This window comes from Prionailurus bengalensis, chromosome E4 (assembly GCF_016509475.1).
Source record: "Prionailurus bengalensis isolate Pbe53 chromosome E4, Fcat_Pben_1.1_paternal_pri, whole genome shotgun sequence".
NCBI classification, from domain to species: Eukaryota; Metazoa; Chordata; class Mammalia; order Carnivora; family Felidae; genus Prionailurus; species Prionailurus bengalensis.
In genome coordinates, this window is record NC_057360.1 from 7,435,001 (window position 1) to 7,461,760 (window position 26,760).

The 26,760-nt window shown below is 40.9% G+C and overlaps 1 protein-coding gene across 5 annotated transcripts in view; it reads left to right on the forward strand.

Moving 5' to 3' along the window:
* The window catches only part of PLD5 (phospholipase D family member 5), a 419,450-nt gene that overhangs the window by 354,421 nt on the left and 38,269 nt on the right, over positions 1-26,760 (forward strand). For all 5 annotated transcript variants that reach the window (XM_043568870.1, XM_043568868.1, XM_043568871.1 and 2 more), the window contains one exon: positions 22,740-22,937. In XM_043568870.1, the coding sequence (XP_043424805.1) occupies positions 22,740-22,937 (198 nt within the window). The remainder of the gene's footprint in view (positions 1-22,739; positions 22,938-26,760) is intronic.

The following is a 26,760-nucleotide window of genomic DNA, read 5'->3' on the forward strand; positions in this document are numbered from 1 at the left end:
GGCATGTCCTCCCAACTCTGCTATTGTAACTATAGAGTTTCCAGACCCTTTAAGATCTTTTTCAGATTTCACCACTTACATGAAGCTGTTTCATACCTAATTTTCAGGTATCTGCCAGTCAAGCTCTTACTATTTTAATCACAGAGTGTTTGGTAAAAGCCTATGGGTCTTCTCCTTAGAAACCTGAAGATGTACACCATGCATGATACACTCCATGCATGGTTTTTTTTAGTTTTTTTGTTTTTTATTTTTCAGAGTACAGGTCTTTCACCTCCTTGGTTAAGTTTATTCCTAGATATCTTATTATTTTGGTTGCAATTGTAAATAGGATTGTTTTCTTAATTTCTTTCATGCATGGTTCACAGGTTAAGGAACTGTTTGGATCTTTTACAATTTGAGCCCTACAGAACATTGCTAATATTTTCCTTAAGATGCTTACCATATTCTGCCTTGTTTTATAGCTTGTTTTTGTTCTTGTCTCTCAATTGCCACCACCCCTTCACACCCCAACCTGACCCACACACATAATCATCCATCAGAGACCATGATTTGCCCATAATCTTGCCTTGCTTGCCTATCACACTGCCTTGTATATCAGACATGATTAGTATTTAATTACTGAATGCAATTATAATATTTATAAACTCTGGATGCCAGTCTGTGAACTGACTACGCAGCTAACCATTTCACAATAATTACATTGCTTATAATATTGGAGAAGTTCTACATAGGGCGAACACACTTTTCTGATAATGTTTGATTTCCAAACTGTTTTCTGTGCCATAACTTCCAGGGCATCTAGTTCATTGGATTATTGATGACAGCCATGTTTTTGTGACCCACAGATATGTAGAAAGATATGAATAATTCAACCTTCATTGTAGGCTCAGTGAGAATTTGAAGTTGGCAAACAAAGCATCTGGTTATTTATTTATTACTTTATTTCTACATTCAATGGTATTGCTTTCATTTCTTCTAGCAGGTCATACTTCTTGAACAGTTTTCTCTGCCATAGATATTTGATGTCTCTATGGCTCTGATACATTTTAAAGATGCTCACAGGTCTGCGTTTGATCAGATCCTAGTGCTCTCCCATCCCTGTTAAGTTTGGCTACACTTTGTGTGATCGTTCTCAACATCAAAGGGTCTTGCATGTTCAAACCATACTGGACTGGCTAATGAATAATCCTCAAGATATTTCCACCTGTAAGATTGTTGGAGACATTTCCACCCTACAATATTGCCAATCTGGTTCCAAATAAGATACCCCTTATTTTTATTGTGGTGGTTGTTATTGTGGTTTTTATTGTGACTGTTTTCAAGTCAATGTTGGTTATATTCAGAGAAATCAATATCAAGTTATTTGCTGTAAGTTTCTCACTCACACATAGCTATCCCAGAGCAAGCACAGTAGGGTGGTTTCTGTTTTATAGCTTTCACCAGCCAGTTACTGAGAAACTGTTGGGACAGCATCCCACCTCCTAGGGAGTGGTCATCCCACTCCAGATCCTTTAAAAGGTGACTTCCCATGAACTGAAAGATTGGTTACAGCCGTGTTTGGCTATATTTTCAGGTGTTTCTGCAAATAAATTGATGGCATCTGTGTGAAATTGTTACATGATAAGGTTCACAGTTTTCAAATTTTACCCTATTCTTTGGATATTGACAATTCCTATAGCATCCTATCTCACAAAAGAGATGTTTGTTGGATATTTAATGAAAAGAACCAGAAGCACCAGGAAGGGCAAAAACATGACACCACAGCATCAACAGAGTGGTGCTTTGGGCATTTTGTGGGAGTTAAGTTTGAAGATCTAACTGAAGAATCAGAAGAGGATTTGTTTCATCTCAATTGTATTTTCATACTGCAGCCCAAGCTTTCTCTTTGAGGTTAGGACATCAGTGCACTAAACAGTGTTGAAACACCTTGAGCAATACTCTTTTCAAAACATTATGATGGGGAGGGTGTGCTGAATGCTGAGATGAAAAGCACAATATATCTGTGAGCAAAACAGACAAGCCATGAGTACATCACAACATGGCACAAAAAGAAATGATACCTACTCCTGGAAGAGAACACAGGCAGTTTCTTTGACATCACCTATAAGAATATTTTTCTAGGGGCGCCTGGGTGGCGCAGTCGGTTAAGCCACCGACTTCAGCCAGGTCACGATCTCACGGTCCGTGAGTTCGAGCCCCGCGTCGGGCTCTGGGCTGATGGCTCAGAGCCTGGAACCTGTTTACGATTCTGTGTCTCCCTCTCTCTCTGCCCCTCCCCCGTTCATGCTCTGTCTCTCTCTGTCCCAAAAATAAATAAACGTTGAAAAAAAAAAAAGAATATTTTTCTAGATATGTCTCCAAAGAAAAAGGAAACAAAAGCAAAAATGAAACTATTATGGCTACTTCTAAATAAGCTTTTCACAGCAAAGAAAGCCATCTATAAAACAAAAAGACAACCTACTGAATGGATGAAGATATTTACAAATGACATATCTGATAAAGGGTTAATAGCTAAGATACATAAAAAAAAAACTTATACAACTCAACACAGAAAAAAAAAATCAAATTAAAAAATGTGCAGAGGACCTGAATAGAAAATTTTCCCAAGAAGACTTACAGACGGCCAAAAGAGACATGAAAAATGCTCAACATCACTAATCATAATGGAAATGCAAATTAAAAACCACAATGAAATATCACCTTAAAACTGTGAGAATGGCTAGCATTAAAAAGACAAGAAGAAGTGTTGGCAAGGATGTGGAGAAAAAGGAACCCCTGTGCACTGTTCATGGGAATGTAAATCAATGCAACCACTGTGGAAAATAGTATGAAGTTTCCTCCAGAAATTAAAAATAGAACTACCCTGTGATCCAGTAATTCCACTGCTAGGTATTTACCGAAAGAAAAAAAATTCAAAAATTTTACCCAAATTCAAAAAGATATATGCACCCCGCTGGTTTATTGCAGCATTATTTGCAATAGTCACAATATGGAAGCAGCCCAATTGGCCATCATTGAATGAATGGATAAGGAAGATGGACGATGTGGAGTGTATGTACATATGCCATTTGCAACAACATGGATAGACCAAGAGGATATTATCCTAAGTGAAATAAACCGACAGGAAGACAAATACCATATGATGTCATGTATATGTGGAATCTAAAAAGCAAAGGAAAAAGCAAACAAAAATCAGAATCAGACCTATAAATACAGAGAACAAACTGATGATTGCAGAGTGAGGGATGGGCAAAATGGGTGAAGGGGAGTGTGAGATACAAGCTTCCAGTTATGGAGTGAATAAGTCTTGCAAATAAAAGGCACAGCATAGGGAATATAGTCAATGGTATTATGATAGCATTGTGTGGTGACATAGGGCAGCTACACTTGTGGTGAGCATAGTATAATATATAGAGATGTTGAACTACTATGTTTTACACCTGAAACACCTTTCCAATTGAAAGGAAAGGAAAGGAAAGGAAAGGAAAGGAAAGGAAAGGAAAGGAAAGGAAAGAAGAAGGAAGGAAAGGGAGGGAAGGAGAGAGGGAGGAAAGAAGGAGGGAAAGGAGGAAAGGTATCTTTTTAAAAATCTGACTGGATGTTTCCCTTATGAAAGAAACAATAGGTGTTGTTTGGAGCACTCATACCTAATTCAGACTCACAGAAATGGCCATAGGAGAATGCAGTTGAGATCATTAGATGTGGCAGTTAATTCTTGGAGTTGTAAGAATCCAATAAATGACATCCTCTCTTCCCTTCCTGAGCTCCCAGGCATTTAAAAGAAACACCACCAAGAAGCAGACAGATGGTGATCAAGCTATCAGCTTCATCACCGATGAAACCAGAATGGAAAATACATTCAGAACATGTGGCCAAAACTGGGCTTCCTGCTACTTTCCCCAGAATTGAACTTGCCCAAGTTAAAGGTATGTCTGCTGGTTGCCCCTGGGCATGCCCACGGAGGACAGGAGCAAAGCAACCAGAGCCCAGGCTGCTCCAAATGAGAGGAAGAGCCTGCTCTGTGCCAGCCATGTCCTTTCTCATCTCGCTGGGGAAGTCAGTCTTTCTCCCTTGGGAGGAGTGAGGGAGGGAGCCAGACATAGAAAGGAGGACATCACCCTTCTCAATACTGCAAAAGGGTCAAAGAGCTTACTCTTTGGGCTGAAGCCTTAGGCCAAGGCAGGAGCTCTGGGAGAGGAAGAATATGGCTCTCAACAGTATAATGGATGCAAGGAAGATCAGGTTATGATGTGGGACCCACTGACTCATATTCAGTGGTGACTTTGTAATTTGGACAGTCTCATCCGCTATTTTTATGTCAATGGTCCATCCTGATGCAAACAAAGGTAACTTTACATCTCCAGCATCTCCCCTTTAACAGTCTTATGGCGCCTTCCTGAGTTTCTCGCTTTATCAGCATGCAATACTGATAAGCTGAAAAATTGAAAATATGTAGATGGGCAAGTATCCTGCTTGCGATAAGGAAGGGAGGAAGGGGAATCTGAGCCAGGCAGCAGAGAGCATGGCAAGTGCATTCATGTTTTCCATATGTGAGGCGTAGCTGGTCACTGGATGGCCAAGAACCTTCTCCCGAAGAGTGTGGCAAAAGTGTGCATTTAACTGATGTATGGTTGGTTGTAATGGCAATGATAATAATGAGGATAACAGCAATAGCAGACATTTGGTATTCTACAGAACTATCCTAAGCAGACTCCTTATATTTCTTTAATTATCTCAACACCCCTATAGGTATTATTATTACCCCCACATTACAGAGATTAAGGAACTTGTCAGTTTCAGATACAAATGGAACTTGGCCAGAGTCACTGGAGAAGGCAGCAGACCTAGAATTTAAGCCTGAGTCCATGCTTTACCCACTAAGGCAGATAAATCCTGGGGTGGCCAGGGATTGCACTCAGGATTTCAGACCAGCCCAGTGGTGGACAAACGCTGTCTCTTTTCATCATTCTGAGATGTTTTTGGGTGGACATAGAGGAAACGAGAGGAATATTCCCAGTGCCCTGGGAATATAGGTGTAACATTTCTTCTTAAAAGGCTAGGTATCTCTGGTCCTTGTTGTCACTGGTTAAGATGACATGTGTGAAGGGAACTCAATACAGCTACGACAGCATCACTGAGGGAGGACAAAGGCAGTGAGCTCATGTTCTGAATTACAAGGAATGAATCAAGAGGAATGGAATAGGCTGAGGTCAAAACATTTCTCTGGGGCAAAAAGAACATCCTTTTTTTCTGAAAAATTTCAGAGCCTTTCTGTACTTCAGGGTCTCAAAGAAGACTCAAGACTAAACTCGTTTTATGAATTCTACTCCATAAATGAGACCTTCTAAATTCTACCCACTTGCCCTTGCTTTCCAACTCCCAGATGAGTTGACTTCAAGGAAGAGTAGCATGGATTTATACATTTTGTACTTTCTTTCAAAAAAGATTTTCTCTACCTCTCTGGTTTCCTTAATTATTTCATCTTTGCATGAATATGAAGCTAAATGGATAATATATACATTACTCTTAATATCCTGGTACATAAGTGGGGCTGGGTGTTTATCTTGCAGACCTGGAAGACAGACAGTCACCTAGGTCTGGCCCAACATTTTGTCAAAATCAAGCCCCGGAGGGAGTTGGAAAGGGAATCCAATATAGTGAGTTCAAATGGATGATCTCAGCTTCCTTAATGTTCATTATTAATGAGAGAAGACAGAAAGCAGACATGGCCTGAGGTGCGGTGGCATTCTGAAATCATTTTCAACTCTTAAGAAGCAGGATGAAATTAAAGTACTCAAAAATAACTGAACTGTGATCGCGATGCATTTCATCCTGTTCCATTCTCAGCCCTACTCCTTCAGGATTCCTTCCATTAACATTCCCCGGTCACTCTGTTCAAGGTTTTATCTATTGATTTCCCTTTGATGAGACAAAGCCAAGGAACCGAGTGTGAATTCTTTATAGCCAGTAGACAAAGATGCCGAGTGAATAGTGGTACTTTGGAGAGTTGTGAGATCCTTATATAAAAAGGAAGAACTGGTTCGAGTGAAAAGGAGTGAGGGAGCTAGCAAGCAACAGCCCTCTCCATCCTGCAGATGGACTTTGGTATTTGCACAGCCTATTGGGCAAAGGAGTCCAGGACCAAAAATCACAGGACATTCATTATTCTGTGATCTTGTGAGTCAGTCCCCTTTGGGGGCCTCAGTTTCCTTACTTTGGAAATAAGTTTGAACTAGGTGTTCTCTAAGGCTCTTACGCTCTGCTGTCTCTTCAAATGGTCATGTTCTTTGTGGCCAACAATATTATTCCCACTTGGTAACAAAGAAAATAAGACCTCAAGAAGCTAAGTGGTGTAGACCACCAGGACAAGAAAGGAGAGCACAAAGAGCACACTTCTGAGTGGGATGAGTGGGAAGCTGTCTTTGAGATGCCAAGATTAAGTTCTTTATTTTCTATCCCCGGGAACAAAAATTTCACCTTGAGGACAGAAACAAAATCAAGTTACAGTTCCTACTAATTAAATTTCCCGCAGTAACTCAGAATGCAAACCAGGAGCTAACAGGATACATGGGGCTACTCCCGGGGCACCTTCTTTTGTCTTTGTCAAGAGATTTGAAGAAATGCTTGTTCACATTCGCATGAAATCATGAGAACAGCAGAGTGGACACCTGTAAATAATAAATTGAGCCGCGACTAAGCTAACTTATATTAATTGTTCAGAATTACAGTGAGGAATGATGCTAATGCCTCTCCCTCCTCATGCTTCTGACAGAAGCATCCATCAGATGCCTGCTTTGCTGCTGCAGCATCTAATAAAACCCGCCAAACTGTCAGACGCCTGTTTTGCTGCTGCAGCACCTAATAAAACCCGCCAAACCCAGCCTGTCTCCCTCCACTGCCACTCAGGCCCAAAGCACAAAGGGGCTGGTTTTTTTTTTTTTTCTTTTCTTTTCTTTTCTTTTCTTTTAACTCACTGCATTTCTTTTCATAACTGCCTTCCACTGATTTTGAGAAAATAAGAAAAATGTTTCTCTGGTGTAATTACACATTTCCCTGAATTCTTATTTTGCTTTGAAACTGAGACTATTAATACACATAGAACTTCCAGGGCCAAGAAAGAGGGCACACATGAGCAGCCAGGCTAGAGTCTTATGGGCACTACATGTTGTGAATAATTCTTCCCAAAGATGAAATAGTAAGCTAGTCTCCTTGAGTATTTGTGACACTCAGCTTCCCTGCTTACCAGTTGCGTTTGGGCAAGTCCTTCTTTCCATTTCTGTTTCCTTCCCTATAAGATGGGTTGTTGTGAGATTTAAACAAACACAGGCTTGTAAAGCATCCAGAACAATGCATGGGGCATTAGTACTGTTATTTTCCCCTGAGTGGAAGGATGATAGCATCTCCTGGATTGTGTCAACCCCACATGCCAACAAAAGTTCTCCCCTTAACATCTTAGTGCAAGGGACAGATGGAACCACTGGTAGAACTCAAGCTTTAGGTGATGTCGTGACCCTTCCTCTGGGCTGTTAGAGGCTCCAAGCCTGCTTAACTCCATGGGTTGGTCACTAACTAGACACCCATTTTGTGGAAAAGATAATTTATCTTTTGTTTAGAATAATAACCTTCCAAAGAATCATTAGGTGATGTCTCCAGCTTTTTCAAGATTATTTTATTCAAACAGTTGGACCATTTAATCAGCTGTCAGAGGTGTGATTGAACTAAAAACTCAGGGTGGCCCATGAAGATGCCCATAGGGCACATGGCAGGCATGTGACCAGAGTATGGTGGGCATGTGGCTATGCTCAGCTGAGCAGCCCACCAGCAGGCGGGGGGCAGATGTCTAGTAGGTAAGGTTTGTCTTATTAGTAAGACAACAGTAAGAGAACCTCAGCCAATCAGTCAATCATTTTAGCTTTTTATTCCTTTGATAATCTAGACATGGAAGCTTTTCAGGACCCCAAATCTGTGTTATTTTCACCACATATTTTTCCCATTCTTAAAATGCCATCATTTTAAGATTTGTTCATAAACCTGTCCTGGATTTTTGCTCTAGCTGAAAAAAATACAAAATGAAAGCTGGTGTCTTTTTTCCCATCTTCCATCGACACCAGCCTGAACCAAATATGTATAATTAGAAATGGATTTGAGTCATCGTAAAGTTCAGAGGATGGTACTCAGAGGAAGTGTAATTCCTTTTTTATCTCTAGAGGGCCAGGCTTGGCTTCTTCCATTCCCTTCAGGTTCTGAAGCTGGAATGTAGTCACAGAGAAGATTGATGTCAGGAGTTGTGGAGAAAAGCTCATGAAAAACAACTTACACAACAGAGCAAAAGGAACACTACATCTTTGTTTAGAATAGACTCATTAGTAACACTAGTAGCTGGAGAACGTCTGGATAGAGTGCACAGAGAGACAGTGCCCATTTGCATCTTGATGATGATGAATGGTACATAAGGAGAGTCCTGGGGATACTAAATGCTGAGAATGTTCATAAACATGCTTCTCTCCATCTGATCATACCTAAAGAAACAAACATCACTCATAATTATCGTGCCATTAAATAAGAATTTTTACTTTAGACTTCCAGTTTTTCCATTAGGTTTTTTTTTTTAAGTATAATTAAGAGAGTGTTAGATTAGTTTCAGGTGTACAACATGCTTCAACAATCCTATACGTTACTCCATGCTCATTGTGGTAAGTGTAGTCACCATCTGTCACCAAATAGTTTCTACAGTCTCATTGACTATATTCCCTATGCTGCATTTTTCATCTCCATGAGTTATTTGTTTTGTAATTGGAAGTTTGTACCTCTTAATCTCCTTTATCTATTTCACCCATCCCCCTACCTACCTCCCCTCTGACAACAGCCAGTTTGTTCTTTGTAAGAGTCTGTTTTTTGTTTATTTGTTTGTCTCTTTTTTCTTTGTTCATTTGCTTCTTAAATTCCACATATGACTGAAATCATATGGTATTTGTCTTTCTCTATCTTACTTATTTCCCTTGCCATTAAACCCGCTAGATCCATCCATGTTGTTGCAAATGTCCAGATCTCATTCTTTTAGGGGCTGAGTAATATTCCATTTTTTATATATACTGCATCTTCTTTATTTATTCATCTATCAGTGGACACTTGGGTTACTTCCATATCTTGGCTACTGTAAACAATGCTGCAGTAAACATAGAAATGTATGTATCTTTTCAAATTAGTGTTTTTGTTTTCTTTGGGTAAATATCCAGCAGTGGAATTACTGGATCAAATGGTTGTTCTATTTTTAATTTTTTGAGGAACTTCCATACTGTTTTCCACAGTGGCTGCACCAATTTTCATTCCCACTAACAGTGCACAAGGATTCCTTTTTCTCCACATCCTAGCCACACGTGTTATTTCTTGTGTTTTTGATTTTAGCCATTCTGACAGGTGTAAGGTGATATCTCATACTTTTGATTTGCATTTCCCTGATGATTAGTGATATTGAACATCATTTCATGTATATGTTAGCCATTTATATGTCCTCTATGGAAAAATGTTCAGGTCCTCTGCCCATTTTTTAATTGTATTATTTGGGTTTTTTTAGTGTTGAGTTGATTATAAGTTCCTTATGTATATTGGGTATTAACCCCTTATTGGATATATCATTTGCAAATATCTTCTCTCATTCAGTGGGCTCTTTTTGGTTTTTTGATGGTTTCCTTTGCTGGGCAAAAAGTTTTTTTCTTTTGAAGAGGTCCCAATAGTTTATTTTTACCTTCGTCTCCCTTGCCTGGAGGATACATATCTAGAAAAATGTTTCCACTGCCAATGTAAAACAGATTACTTCCTATGCTTTCTTCTAGGAGTTATATGGTTTCAGGTCTCAAATTTAGGTCATGAAAGAAATTGAAGGACACAAACAAATGGAAGATATTTCATGATCATGGATTGGAAGTACCAATATTGCTAAAATGTTCATACTATCCAAAGCAATCTACAGATATAATACCATCCCTATCAAAATACAAACATTTTTCACAGAATGAGAAAAAATAATGCAAAACTTGTATGAAACACAAAAGATCCTGAAGAGCCAAAGTAATCATGAAAAAGAAGAAGAACCCTACAACCCAACAATTTCACTACTAGGTATTTATCCAAAAGATTTAAAAATGCTGATTCGAAGGGGCACTTGCACCCTGACATGTATAACAGCACTATCAACAATAGCCAAATTATGGAAAGAGCCCAAATGTCCATGGACTGATGAATGGATAAAGAATATGTGGTGTATATCTGTATACAATGGAATATTATTTGGTGATCAAAAAGAATTAAATCTTGCCATTTGCAACAACATGGATGGAATTACAATGTATTATGCTAAGCAAAATAAGTCATTCAGAGAAAGACAAATATCATATGATTTCACTCATATGTGGAATTTAAGAAACAAAACAGATGAACATAGGGGAAGGGAAGGAAAAATAAGACAAAAAAAGAGAGGGAGGCAAACCATAAGAAACTCTTAAATACAGAGAACAATCTGAGGGTTGCTGGAGGGGTGCTGGGTGGGACGATGGACCAAATGTGTGTTGAGCATTAAGGAGAGCACTTGCTGGGATGCACCCTGAGTGTTATATGTAAGTGATGAATCACTAAATTCTACTCCTGAGATGATTTTTACACTGTATGTTAACTAACTTGGATTTAAACAATAGAAAGAAAGAAAGAAAGAAAGAAAGAAAGAAAGAAAGAAAGAAAGAAAGAAAGAAAAAAGAAAAACAAAATTGGAGTTATCACAATCCCAGATCATACTACCAAGATGTAGTAATCAAAGCAGTATGGTACTGGCATAAAAATAGACACATAGATCAATGGAACAGAATAGAGAGCCCAGAAATAAACCAATGATTATACGGTCACTTAATCTATGGCAAAGGAAGCAAAAATACGCAATGTAGAAAAGACACTCTCTTCAATAAGTGGCACTGGAAAAACTGGACAGTTACATGAAAAAGAATGAAAATGGGCTACTTTCTTACACCATACACAAAAATAAACTCAAAATGGATTAAAGATCTAAATATGAAACCAATTTTTCCACTAGCTTTTAAATAATTAGTTCACCAGATACCAAATTAAAATGTTTAATGGTGTACATTCCAAAACATGGTGTGTGTGTGTGTGTGTGTGTATACATATATACATATATATATACATATACATATATATATATATATATACATATATATATATATATATATATATATATATATATATATATATAACATGCAGAGACCAGAAGTCAGAGCAACACTGAAAGTGTCTCAGGAGCATTATTGGACCTTAGGTTCTAATGGGTGAAGCCCCTTCCCAAAATGCAGCCCTTCCTTATGCCTTTGCACAAGAGCCATTAGTGACTTTATTCATTCCTTCCCCCTAAATACCTCTTGATCTGCTACCTGGGCAACTTGCTGTTACAACTGGAACAATATGGAATACCTAACACTTCCCTCTATAATATGACTTAAAATAGAAAAACAACAGTCAATACATATTGAGTACTGGTCTCTGTGCTCTGCTGCCCTGATCTGTCTGTCTTTAACAACCTTTTTAAGTGGTTGTCTTGAGAATAAGGTGGTGGCATTACCCTCCAGCCAAAGACCAGCAAGCACGCTGAAGTTGAGCAAGTTGCTTGTTACAAGGGAGAGCACACACTGTGGCAAAACAAGGGGTGTCTCAATAAGCAGGTTTTAGAAAGGACTTATGGGATTAAGGCTTAGGTGATTTGGGGGAAGATTTTAGGAAGCAGGGATTTGCTCAAGATTGGATGGTATCATGAAGTAGGAGCAATTTTATGATTGTGTGTCTTAATAAATTTTATCTATATGGGAGAGGGAATCCAGTGAAGCTAAAACCATACGGGGGATCTTTGGTCCTTTTTATGGTTTGGACAGTGCTCATGTTTTTGTCTGTATCCAGACAAAACATTTGTCTTTGTTTTGTTGTTAGTGTGCTAGAAATGGCTTATGTTTAACAGGAGAACACCAAGGCACAGCTGTGAGCACCAGGCCAGCTCCTTAAAACATCAAGGCCAAGCTGGCAGTCCCATGCTGGCTTCCAGATGTCAAGAGCTGCTATTATCTTTCTCAGGGGCATAAAGAGGTTGATGAGCTAGTCCAAAGTCATACAGCTCATGAGTTAAAGAACCATAATGTTAATACAACTCTGTCTGGTCTGTAAGCCCAAACATTTGACAAAGATTTGCTCTCGTTTTTCTTTCATGAAACATCTGCTTTCATCATCCTGGATTTCCCAGGGGAATCCAGCCAAGCTACCTGTCATATTCCATGGAGAACTGGAGTGAGTCTTGAAAACAACACTGTCCATTGACTTCAGTGAGAGTCCAAGCCTGACCTAAACATGCTCTGCTTCAATTACAGCCTCTTGCCCTCCACCTTCCATGCCTCCATAGAGAGTCAGATTTTGTTCAAGTATTGACATTTACATTTAGAACCACCTCTAGTTGGTGATCTCCAGCCTGTCTCTCCAGACACTCAGTTTGACAGAAGTGTCCTGGGGTTGGTAGAGCAAGTGAACCCCTCTTTAAATAAAGAATTCCTGGGGCGCCTGGGTGGCACAGTCGGTTAAGCGTCCGACTTCAGCCAGGTCATGATCTCGCGGTCCGTGAGTTCAAGCCCCGCGTCGGGCTCTGGGCTGATGGCTCAGAGCCTGGAGCCTGTTTCCAATTCTGTGTCTCCCTCTCTCTCTGCCCCTCCCCCGTTCATGCTCTGTCTCTCTCTGTCCCAAAAATAAATAAACGTTGAAAAAAAAAAATTTTTTTTAATAAATAAATAAATAATTCCTTTTGAATGGAAGAAAGTACTAGGGAAGTTTCCCCAAGGATATAGGGGTGCAGACAGCCTAAGTCTGGTGATGCAGTGGAAAGAACAGACTAAGGAGTCAGAACAAACTGGGTCACCAGTGAGCTCTCCTACATATTAGAAAAGTGACCAGGGTCTCAGTGCTTTTATCGCTAACATTGAATAAGAACATCCACCTCAAAACATGGACTGCTCTCATAAAATACCAAATGTTCATACCTTCGTGGTTTGGTCTGTATTCCCTGCTATAGTCTGTGCTCCAAGATCCCTGAGGATAGAGACCAAGTATAACTTGTTCTCTGCTGTAGCCTCAGACCTGTCGTAGTGCTTGGCTGGCAGAAGAAATAGGGAGATGGAGAGGGAGATGTAGTTGTAGTTGTAGATGGAGATGTAGTTGTAGATGGAGAGGGAGATGTAGATGTAGTTATAGTTGTAGATGGAAGTGTAGATGTAGTTGTAGTTGTAGATGGAGGTGTACATGTAGTTCTAGGTGTAGATGTAGTTGTAGATGCAGATGTAGTTGTAGTTGTAGATGTAGTTGTAGATGTAGATGTAGTTGTAGGTGTAGGTGTAGATGTAGTTGTAGATGGAAAGGGAGATGTAGATGTAGTTGTAGATGGAGGTGTAGATGTAGTTGTAGTTGTAGATGGAGGTGTACATGTAGTTCTAGGTGTAGATGTAGTTGTAGATGCAGATGTAATTGTAGTTGTAGATGTAGATGTGGTTGTAGTTGTAGGTGTAGATGTAGTTGTAGATGGAGACGGAGATGTAGTCGGAGATGAATATGGAAGCGTAGATATAATTGTAGACCTGGTTGTGGATGTGAATGTAGATCTGGATGTGGATCTGTTTATAGACATGGATGTAAATATAGATACAGATATAATCAGGTCATGAATGTAATTAGCCTAGCACATACATTTTGACCACTGCTATGGGTCTGGAAAGCAACCATACACTCTTGCTGAACAGAAAATTAATAGTGTCCCATGTATGATAGAACTATCAGAATGTTTCCACATGCCAGTCTTTTACATTCTTTTAATTTTTTAAATATATTAATTTGATATTTGATAAAATTCATTTTCCTTAAGAAAGAATGACATTTGGGCACCTGGGTGGTTGCCAGTTAAGCATCCAACTTCAGCTCAGGTCATGATCTCACAGTTTGTGGGTTCAAGCCCCACTTTGGGCTCTGTGCTGACAGGTTGGATGGAGCCTGGAACCTGCTTCACATTCTGTGTCTCCCTCTCTCTCTGCCCCTCCCCTGCTCCCACTCTGTCTGTCTCTCTCAAAAATAAATAAACATTAAAAAAAAATTTTTTTGAAAGAACATTTCATTTATTCCCATTCATAAAGTAGCACTAACAGAGCTCTGTGACACTTGTTTTCCAAAGCTGGCATCTAGTTGGTATTTTTTTTTTAAAAAATGAGTACAGTTGACACACAATGTTACATTAGTTTCAGGTATACGTACAACCTAGTGATTCAACTTCTCTATGTGTTATGCTATGCTCACCACAAGTGTAGCTGTCAGCTGTCCCAATACCATTGACTATATTCCCTATGCTGTGCCTTTTATTCCTGTGACTTAGTCTTTCCATAACTGGAAGCCTGTATCTCCCACTTCCCTTCACCCACTTTGCACAACTCCCAGCTCCCCTCCCCTCTGACAACCATCAGTTCTGTTTATACAGATCTGATTCTGCTTTTTGTTTGTTGGTTTATTCATTTGTTTTGTTTTTTGGATTTTACATGAGTGAGATCATATGGTATTTGTCTTTCTCTGCCTGACTGATTTCACTTAGCATAATACCCTCTAAGTCCATCCGTGTTGTTTCAAATGACCCAATCTCATCCCTTTTATGGCTGTGTACTATTCCATTATATATACATATATACCTATATATAGTATCTATAAATGATACCATATATATATATATATGATATATATATGTATATATCATCTTTCTTTTCCATTCATCTATCAATGGATACAGGTTTTTTGTATATTTGAGCTATTATAAATAATGCTGCAATAAACAGGGATGTCTGTACCTTTTCAAATTAGTGTTTTCACTTTCTGTGGGCAAGTACCAAGTAGTGGAATTACTGGATCATATGATAGTTCTATTTTTAATTTTTTGAGGAACCTCCATACTGTTTCCCATGGTGGCTGCACCAATTTTCACTCCCACCAATAATACATGAGGGTTCCTTTTTTTCCCTCATCCTCACCAACATTTATCTTTTCTTGTCTTTTTTTTTTTTTAATTTTATTTTAGCCATTCTGACCGGTGTAAGGTGATGTCTTCTTGTGCTTTTGATTTTCACTTCCATGATGATTAGTGATGTTGAGCATCTCTTCATGTGTCTGTTGGCCATCTGTATATCTTCTTTGGAAAAATGTCTATTCAGGTCTTCTATCCACTTTTTATTTATTTTTATTTTTTAAATTTATTTTATTTATTTTGAGAAAGAGAGAGCACATGAGAGGGGCGAAAAAGGAGGGAGAGAGACAGAGAATCCCAAGAAGGCTCTGCACTGTGAGCACAGAGCCCGATGCAGGGCTCAAACCCACAAACCGTGAGATTACGACCTGAGCCAAAATCAAGAGTTTGATGCTCAACTGACTGAGCCACCCAGATGCCTCTGTCCATTTTTTAATTGGATTGTTTGTTTTCTTAGTATTGAGTTGTATAACTTCTTCATATATTTTGGATACCAACCCCTTGTCAGATATATCATTTACAAATATCTTCTCCCATTCAGTAATTTGTCTTTTAGTATTGTAGATGGTTTCCTTCACTGTCTTTTTATTTTGATGAGGTCCCAATAGTTTATTTTTCCTCTTGTTCTCCCTGCCTTAGGAGACATGTTGCTATAATAAATGTCAGATAAATTATTGGCCGTGTTCTCTTCTAGGAGTTTTATGGTTTCGGGTCTCACGTTTAGGTTTTTAATGCATTTTGAGTTTACTTTTCTGGATGGTGAAACAAAATGGTCCAGTTTCATTCTTTTGCATGTAGTTTTCCAGTTTTCCCAGAACCTTTTATTGAAGAGACTGCCTTTTCCCCATTTTATATTCTTGCCTCTTCTTTCATATATTAATTGACCACAAAAGTGTGGGGTTTTTTCTGGGCTCTCTATTGTGTTCCGTTGATCTCTGTGTCTGTTTTTGTGCCAGCACCATACTGTTTTGATTACTACAGCTTTGTAGTATATCTTAAAATACGAGATTGTGATAACATCTAGCTTTGTTCCTCTTTTTCAAGATTGCTTTGGCTATTCCGGGTCTTTTGGGTTCCATGCAAATTTTAGTATTGTTTGTTCTTATTCTGTGAAAAATGCTCTTTGCATTTTGATAGGGATTGAATTGAGTCTGTAGATTGCTTTGGGTAGTATGGACATTTTAACAATATTAATTCTTCCAGTCTACAAGCATAGCGTATCCTTCCATTTGTTTGTGTCATCTTAAATTTCTTTCATCAATGTTTCATAGTTTTTAGAGTACAGGTCTTTCATCTCCTTGGTTAAGGCATTTTATTCTTCTGGGTGCACTTGCAAATGGTGTTGTTTTATCAATTTATTTTTCTGCTACGTTCTTGTCAGAACATAAAAATGCTACCAATTTCTGGTATTAATTTTGCATGCTACAACTTTACTGAATTCATATATTAGTTCTATTACTTTTTGGTGGAGTCTTTAGGGCTTTCTATGTATAGTATCATATCATCTGCAAATAATGACAGGTTAACTCTTCTTTACTAATATGGATGCCTTTTATTTCTTTTTCTTATCTAAATGCTATGGCTAGGGCTTCGAATACTATGTGGAATAAAAGTGGCAAGAGTGAATATATTCTTGCCTTGTTCCTGACCTAAGAGGAAAACCTCTCAGTTTTTCACCACTGAGTTTGATGTTAGCTGTGGGTTTTTCATAGACAGCCATCATTTTGTGGAGGTATGTTTCCTGTACATCCTCTTTATTGACATGTAGTTGGTAATTTAAACATTGGATAAATTATTTTTTAATTTATTGAAAATTATAAATTCCCTGGAAACCCAATGACTGGAGCCTTAAATTTTTACTCTCAAGATGGTTCCCCAGTGGGCTGACTTCTAAGGGAAGTTGGCCTCAAAGGTCTGGGCACTGAGTTCCATAGGCTCAGGCAAAGGTCACTGTTCCCTCCACCTTCATGTAAGGCTGGAGGCTTTCACAAATGACCTGCATGTCCAGATTTGAGACTTCAGTGGAGAAGTCCACATAAAGCTGGTACAACCATGCTACTTTGTCACTGTCCTGCCTTAAACCTTTAGTCATTCCCTTGCCCCCATGGAGATCCTTCACCAGCCATTTACATCACCCCATGGTCTCACTTCAGTGTACTCCTTTTCCCTGTGGTGTCCTTCTTCAGCTCTGTCCAGTGGCACCTTACTGTTTTCTTACACCAATTTGTTCCAGCCACTGTGCTAGCCTCCTGCCACCCCACGATCATCTGATAAAGGAGCAAGCTCAAGACCAGTAAGGCTGACCCAGAGAAGCAAGTGAAAATGTCGTATTTCATCCATCTGAAATAGCTATTCTGTTGTGACCATTCTGGCACCAAGTCTACCTACCACAAATGGTGTCTGAGGAGTGACTTCCTACCCTCACACTTGTGACTCAAGTGTCTGGAATCTGTTGGTGGCTAAAGTAAAATCGTACATGGAAAAAGAATTTTGGCACCTCTTTTGTTTAATTCAAACAAATTTGTGCCCCTTTTAGAGCAAGAGTATAGTAGAAGCATCCTTCTCAGGAGAAGCAGAAGAAAGCTAGATCTTGGTAGAACAGAAGCTAACACTGTTTGAGCCAGGCACTGAGATGAGTGTTTTACATGCATTTTGTTCCATTTATTCTTCATAGTGATCCTTTGATGTGCGTCCATTTACAGATGAGGTTAAGTGCCTTCTCATGGTGGAGTTAGTCTGTCTTCAGAGCCCGTTCCAGGAGATGGCCTACTGTGTCATGTGTCATGATTAAGTCATATTGAGAGACCTCTCTCTCATTCACTTGCAGGGAAAGGTTATCAGAATTGCCATCCTGGCACCCTTCTAGATGTCAAATTTTATATTAGTACTTACCCAGATGCATCATGTCGTATCATTAAAAAGTGGTTGTCTTTCTTCACAATTATGGGAAGCTCACAGTAGTGTTGTGACTACGTTTAATATCATTCTACATATCAGGAGAGAATCAGTAGAGAATGACAGGGTGTGGGGAGGATGTGGTTTTGTTCCCCAACAACTACTGTTTGCTTTAATCTGCCCCCAACCACAACAAAGGGGCATAACTTCCACTGGAAGACTAGCAGATATGTATTCCTGAGTAAAGAAGTGGACAGGGAAGCATGGCATTCTTATTCAGCCTTTGGTCAGAGGTCTCCAAAAATACATGTTTGTCATGTGTGAACAAGTAACCTGAAAACACTGAAGGTCTGAGGTGGGAAAACCAAAAGACACCAATGAGATCCAAACATAGTAAAAAGAATAATGATCAATGAGTTCCCCTTTGGGTGAAAAATCAAATGATCCCCTAGATTTCTACTTTCAGTGGTATTCTGTCTTAGACTCCACTGGGACTTGGATAGTGTGCACCTGTTTGAGGCAGTCTGCATTCAAAAGACAAGCTCATGTTGGTCTCTGTGTCCCATGTTGGTAGGTGCAGGAAGCATGTCTAGAGGAGAGTTAGTTCACTGACCAATGTAAGGCCTGCCACTGATACTGACCACTCAGCACCATGCTTGTGAAAAATCTTCCAGGCGGGTCTCTGGGTGTGGCCGTCGCCAGGTTTTCTGCTCCTTCGGTACCAGAAGAGAGATTCTTATTAAATTCATGTACTCAGGATCAGAAGGCATTGGGCTAACCTGGAGCTTGGGCTCCTAGATTCAGAAGGGAACTTGTTTTCATCTCTGACCACCATTTATTCATTTCCAAGGGCAGGCATTCATTCAATGAACATTTTCTAGGCAAGTATTATAATCCAGCACTGGAAAAAAAAAAACAAACAAACTATGAACCTGACGTAGTCTCTTCAGAGACTGTAGAGTCACTTAGGAAAAACAGGCACATAATTTGTTTTAATTATGATATAGTGTAAGACATGCCACATCAGAAATAGGCAACAGGTATAGTACTAGACAAAGCAGGCAATGGGTTGGCCAGAAAAGGCTTCACAGAATTTGTAGCAGGAGGTACCATGGACTGTATTCTAGCCGGGTGCTAAGCGGGGTATTATCATAGTGGTTAGGCATGCAGCCTTCCGAGTTGAAATCTCAGCTGTGTCATCTCCCAGGGAGCAAATTATCCAAGCTCAGTTGCCCCCTTTTAAATTGGGGATGGACACTGTATCTACCTGACCCACTTTCAGGAGGAAAGCCGATGAGGCACCGCGTATGTTTCCTAGAGCTTCCATAACAACTAGCCACAAACTTGGTGGCTTCCAAGAGCAGGAACGTACTTATTCAGTCACAGTTCTGGGGGCTAGAAGTGCGAAATCAAGGTGTTGGCAGAGCCCCGCTCTCCCGGAAGGCTCTAGGGGACAGTCTTTCCTCTCCTCCTTCTAGCTTCTGGCTGTTGCTGGTAATGCTTTGTGTTCCTTGGCTTGTAGGTGTGTTACTCCAATCTCCGTCTTCACATAGCCTTCCCCCTGTGCGTCTGCCTGAATTTTCCTTTTTTTATAAGGACACCAGTCATACTAGATTTAGGACCCACCATAATTCAGTATGACTTCATCTTGATTGCATCTGCAAAGACCGCATTTCCCAAGAAGGTCACATTCACAGGTTCCGGGCGGAAATGAATTTGGGGGGAGGGAGCACTATTCAACCCAGTACACACACCAACTAAGCACTCCATCAACACTAGCTATCAAAATTATATTATTCTAACTGCATACCTTGGGAGACCCATATTATCCTCATTGAACAATAAACTGAAATTTAAGAATTAAGTAATTTGCCCAAGGCTAGTCAACAAGCAAGTTGCAGGATTAAGATGCAAATGTGCCTCCACCGAATTTAAAACCAGGGAGGGTCACCAGCCACAATCCTGCAGATACTGAGGGGAGATCATCCCGACACACAGCACAAGTCCTTCTTCTCGAGGCAGCCTTGGCGGGACGGGTCAGGCAGTGCTACAGGGGATGAAGATGGGCAGGAAATTGATGTCTTGAACCCGGAGAGGCAAGGCTGACTTTATGAGCCAAACCCCACCAGAGAATTTGGGCCCCCTGGATGTGCACTAACCTTGCCTGAGTCTGGCAGACGAAGAAGCATGTCAGGGAGGCTCTGGTCCTGAGGACAGCTCCTTACCCACACGGGAGGCAGATCTCGGATTCTCCCACCTACTGCCACCCCAGACAAAGAGCCTGGGTATTATACCTGCTGAACTAGAACAATGTGAAATGCAAAAGGCTCCCCAGGAGAAGATAAGGTGGCAGTGTTGCTCTAACCCAAAAAGGTACAAGAGCGTGAGGGTCAGATGCAGAGCCGAATATTCCAGAGACCCTGTGGGCAAACAGCTGGCTGGGCTCGTCCTCAACCTGGCACAAGATTAGCCATCATTAGCAGCTACTCTAGACAATTTTTTGAAGCCTCTGAGATTGGAAAACACCTAAGAACAGGTGAATCTTTCTGCCTCCTACCGCCAAGGCCTGGGGCTGAATATTGTACCCTAGCTCCCTCACCCTGTCTCCTGTCTCCACAGCACAGCCAAACGGCCCTTTTCAATTCACACCCCAACCCTCCTTCCTGCTTCCCCAGGATCTTCAGCATAAATGCCAAGCTATTTATCCCAGCTCAAAGGCCCCTGAGGATCTGCCACCCCTGTCCCTACAGTGTTACCCTCTGCCATCAAAAAAAATATATCTCGGCACGCTTGGGTGGCTCAGTCCGTTAAGCTTCCCTCTGGCTCTTGGTTTTGGCCTCAGGTCATGGTCTCACAGGTCTCACAGCCCTGCACCAGGCTCCACACTGGCAGTGCAAAATTCTCTGGGATTTGCTTGGGATTCTCTCTCTCTCCTCTCTGCCCCTCCCCTGCTCATGTGCACGCTCTCTCTCTCTGTCTCTCGAATAAATAAATAAATTTAAACAAAAAATGTCTACACGCTCACACACATACATGTTCTCTCCTAGCTCGTTCAGCTTTAGCCACACAGCTCTGATTGTATCCCCACCAGCCTCAGTGCCTTTGCACATTCCTGATACACCCACCCTGCTCTATCTCCTCCCACTTTTTTTTAAAAGTTTATTTATTTATTTTGAGAGAGAGAGAGCAAATGTGGAAGGGGCAGAGAGGGATGGGGAGAGAGAGAGAATCCCAGCAGGCCCAGCATGGAGCCTGATGCAGGACTTGAGCTCATGAACCGCCGAGATCATGACCTGAGCCAATGCTTAAGTGACTGAACCACCTAAGCGCCCCATCTCCTCCCACTTTCTTAGCCTCTAATTGTCCTTCTGCTTGTCCATCCAATTCGAGGAATCTATACTGGGGAAATACTTCCACAGGTGCACAAAGATATGTGTATAAGGACACCCATTGCTTTATTTCTTGCACTAGAGAAAAAAGAGGGACAAGTCCATCAGCAGATTAAATAATGTGTGTGCATCTATTCTGTAGTCACTTTGGAGCTGGTGGAACAACTCCAGGCGGGTATAGATGAACAGGGAAATACCTCCATGACATACCGTATTAGGGAGTCCTAGGTGACGTCTTCTGTAATCCTGAGTAGAGTCCTCACTGGGGAGCTAGAGGAAGACATAGGAGGGGAGTCAGACTCAGGTCTCTAAAGGGCCCAGGCGTCCCTAGCACTGCCCTCCCTGGGCATGTGTCTTTGTGCTGTCTTTTATGACCCCGATTTTACTTTGTCACTTTCATTGACTAAATTGGAAATCATCTGTAACTCTTACAGAGTGATCCTAGACTCAGATGAAGCCAGTGCTGCTATGTTCCTGGGTGTATTGGACCAATTTTACTTTGTCACTTTCATTGACTAAATTGGAAATCATCTGTAACTCTTACAAAGTGATCCTAGACTCAGACGAAGCCAGTGCTGCTATGTCCCTGGGTGTATTGGATCAAGGGTCAGAAACCTGAATTTAAATTCTCAGTCTCTTGCTGATAAGATCTCTCACTTGGGGCAAGTGTTTTTGCTTACCCTCCTGAGCTTCCCTTTCCTCTCTGGTCCCTTCGTTGCAAGGGTGTATTGGGGTGTTCCTCCTGAGGCTTGTGCAGTGTTAGAGTAACTAACAATTGTTAACCTATTTTTAGTGAGTTACAAGTCATGGACACTCTTCTGAGCCCTTTAATGGTACTGACCATGTTAAGCATCACAGCACCTGTGTACAATAAACACTATTAACCCAGTTTTAGGGAAGAAGGAAACTGAGGCCCGGAGATGGTGAGTCTTGCCCAAAGTCACACAGCTAGAAAGCTGTGGAACTGGGCCTAATTCCAGGCAGTCTGACTTCAGAATCCACGATGTCAACCGTTCCACGATGCTGCCATGAAAACCTGGGTGCCACCGCACGATTTAAGGATCCGGACGAGAAAGTGTTTTAAGGGAATGAATCTGAAGAGCTGATGTAAAAATGGAAGTGAATATGGAAAACTTATCTATAAGACCCCAAATGCAAAAACGCAAGCCAAAGGTCTCCTGAAATCTTGAAGCATTTTTATACCGCATCCCCTCCAGACACCGTAACATGCCCGTATCCGCACACTTCTGTATAACAGCAGTGAGAGAAGGAGTCACTACAACTGCATTCTTGTGCATTTTCTTTCTCTGAAAATAGCGCCACCTGTCGTACATGGCACTGATGCTTTTTCTATTTTAATGTCACAGATGAAAGAACTCGGTGTCATCTTCTACAACTGCAGCTGCCTGGTCCTGGATTTACAGAGGATATTCGCTCTGTATAGCTCATTAAAATTCAAGAGCAGAGTGCCTCAGACCTGGTCCAAGAGGCTCTATGGAGTCTATGACAACGAAAAGAAATTGCAGCTTCAGCTGAACGACACCAAATCTCAGGCATTTGTGTCGGTGAGTCATTACCCTCTCGCTCCTCCTCTTCCTTCTTCCGAAGTTGGAATGTTCGAGTGTGACCTTGTGCTGGGCAAGCCCGAATTCTAAAGATGAGTTCTGTCCCACCCCTTGACGAGGTAAGACATACCCACTCTTTTCTGAAAGAAATTATTTTAATGTTTATTTACTTTTGAGAGAGAGAGAGAGAGAGACCAAGCGCAAGCAAGGGAGGGGTGGAGAGAGAGGAGACGCAGAATCCAAAGCAGGCTCCAGGCTCTGAGCTGTCAGCCCAGAGCCCGACACGGGGCCCGAACTCACGAACTGTGAGATCGTGACTTGAGTGGAAGTCGGAAGCTTAACGGACTGAGCCACCCAGGCGCCCCAAGATACACCCACTTTTACGCCTAATCATATGCTGTCCCTAGTGATAATAATGAATGTTAATATTCATCCCTAGTTCCTTATGCTTAGTGTTATCGAATTTGATCCCTCTGGCCATCTGTTAAGGTAGACCCAGCTTTGTAACCCTGTTACAGACAAAGGGATGAGGCTTATCTACTAGCACAAAGACCCTCGTGGCAGGAGCCAAGACAGGCACCAGCTCCCAGGTCCTCTGAACCAGATCCTATTTTCCATGCCCTACTTCAGTGATTGTCAGACTTGTTTTTAGCAAGAGAAACCTTTGATGAAAAAATCTGAGGCATGTTGGTGTGTAAAACAGGTAAAAGCAGAAGTGTACTTGATCGAGGCTGAGGGAGGAGGCCCAGAGGGCAGGGCACAGCTTCAGGCCTCTGACTCCACTGGAAACTGCCACTCCCCACCTCCCACAACTACCACCCACTGCTGTCCCTCAGGGTCACTGGGAATGGGCAATGTGAATATCCGTGCCTGCAGCCCTGGTCCACCAAACTTTAAAAACTTAAGAACTGGCTGGGGATCCTGTTGAAGATGTAGATTTACATGGGGTGCCTGGGTGGCTCAGTTGGTTAAGTGTCCGACTCTTGGTTTGGGCTCAGGTCTTGATCTCACAGTTCCTGAGACTGAGCCCTGCATCAGGCCCTGTGCTGACAGTGCTTGGAATTCTCTCTCCCCCTCTCTATTTGCCCCTCCCCTGCTTGCGCTGTCTCTATCTCTCTCAAAAATAAATAAACAATAAAATAATAAAATAAAATAAATAAAGTGCAGATATGCAGCCTCCCACCATTGCCCAGGCCAGGATCTGACCCACTGGACCTGGGGTGAGACCTTAGAATTTTGATTTGAAACAGCCTTCTGGGGGCGCTTGGGTGGCTCAGTCGGTTAAGCGGCCGACTTCGGCCCAGGTCATGATCTCGCGGTCCGTGAGTTCGAGCCCCGCGTCGGGCTCTGTGCTGACAGCTCAGAGCCTGGAGCCTGTTTCAGATTCTGTGTCTCCGTCTCTCTCTCTGGCCCTCCCCCATTCATGCTTTGTCTCTCTGTGTCTCAAAAATAAATAAACGCTAAAAAAAAAAAAAAAAAATTAAAAAAAAAAATGAAACAGCCTTCTGAATTGATCCTGGGGCCTAGATAAATTTCTTAAGACCATGCTCCCAATTCAACATGCTGGTCCCTCATTGACAGGAGTGCTTTTATGCCAACAATTTTTATATCACTGAAGAACGTGTCACTGAAGAGTGAATTCTGACCTTTTTGTCAATTAAAATGAAAGCACAGTCTGAAAATTTAGACATGTAGCAATTGAGACGAAAGAGGATGTTGAAGTTGTTTGTCTTAACAAATTCACATAAATGCAAATAGCAGAAAATAGACTGAAAGATTTTCATCAAAGTGAAAAAGCCTTTTCGTTTTAATATGTGGAGGTCAGCAATGTAGTAGCAAGTAGCATATTGTATGGGGTGTTTTACTAGCAAAATGACTTCATGTATTCAGTTTCATTTCTGAAGTTTCTCTCAAGACAACCCTGTAAGACAAGAAGGCCAGATAGTATCCTGAATTTGTAGATGAGTCACAATAGGAAATTTGCCAAGGATCCCTTAATGCAGAGAAGGTAACAGGGTGACATGATGCCCAAAAGGACAGGTGCTCAGCCAGCTCCAGTAGAACAGATGGGAAGCAACAGGGAAGAAATGAATGGTGAGCAAATTTCAGATAATTGCTAGATTTTCAATTTACGGTTTGAATCTTAGAGACGTGAATTTGGGTTTTGCATACATTTAAATTTTCTTTTTTTTTAATGTTTATTTAGTTTTGAGAGAGAGAGAGAGAGAGAGAGAGAGAGAGAGAGAGAGAGACAACATGTGCATGCATGCGCACCTGAGTGGGGAAGGGTGGGGGGGGGATGAGGATCTGAAGCAGCCCCCCAGCTGACAGCAGAGAGCCTGATGTGGGGCTCAAATTCAAAACCATGAGATCATGACCTGAGCCAAAGTCGGACACTTCACCGACTGAGCTACCCAGGCGCCCCTAAATTCTGACTCTTAAAAAGGTGGCAGATCCCCCTTTGTTGATCCCAAAGTTAACATATCTACCCCAGAGAAAGGGCCCAGGCCTTTAATAAAATCTACTAAAATGTAGATCTTTGTTGTACTGTGGGACAGATTTACAAATTGCGTTTTATCAAATGATTTGTCACAAAATAAGTAGAGTTTTGAAACATGCCTTTAGGTGTAGTCTTTTCAAGTATATGATGCCTCTATTTTCTATTTTTATTTATTATATTATTTTAACTTACTGTTTTCTATTTCCTAGTAATGTCAAGCCTACCTTTGAATTTCAATTCAACAGGTATTAATTGAACACCACGTTTGCAGAGGTATAAAATCCTACAGGTATAAAATAAAGTCAGACACCCCCTGCCACCAGTGGAATTGGTCTGGAATCCCAGACCTCCTTGATTTCACCCCTGTTGTGGCATCTATTATATTTTCGTAGCTGTTTGTTGATTGTTTATTGATCATCTCTCCTGCTATTTAAAAGCTTCTGAAGATCATATACTGGACCGTCTTGCTCATCGGTATTCCCAACACCTTACACAAGGCTCCAAAAAATGTTGGATTGGATTTATTAGTAATTTTAATATAAAGTTCTAGGATGTGTATAATTTTCTGAGTGATGTATGCCAAACATGCCAAAGCAAATATATTTAAATTGAAAGTATTTGGTGTGGGGCGCCTGGGTGGCTCAGTTGGTTGGGCGTCCGACTTCGGCCCAGGTCGTGTTCTCAAGTCCGTGAGTTCGAGCCCCACTTCGGGCTCTGTGCTGACAGCTCAGAGCCTGGAGCCTGTTTCAGATTCTGTGTCTCCCTCTCTCTCTGACCCTCCTGCATTCATGCTCTGTCTCTCTCTGTCTCAAAAATAAATAAACGTTAAAAGAATTTTTTTTTTAAAAGAAGTAAGTATTTGGTGTAAAACATCTTAAAATAGTACATTATATTTTTATAATCTCACAGTCCCAAAACTAAGTTCACACACACACACACACACACACACACATACATTATTGAAGACACATAGACACATAAAACACATATTATTAAGAATTGCCATTCCCCAGATTAGATTTTTAGATGATTAACAACTTAGCATTGTTAAATATAAATTTTAAATTATGATATAAATATGGATTATTTCTAATTTTCTCACAGAACCCCAAAGATACTTGGTGAGATTTAACTATGTGATCTCTAATAACTTGGTACCAGTGAGTTCTGATTTTAATTCCCCATTAAAATAAGAAGACAGGAACCATAGTTGGCTGGGTTTTTGTTATCTTACAGATTTCTTTTTAGAGCCCTTGAGATTATAAATTTGCTTTCCAAGATAAAGACTAGTGCTATGCCTGGGTGGCTCGGTCAGTTGAGCAT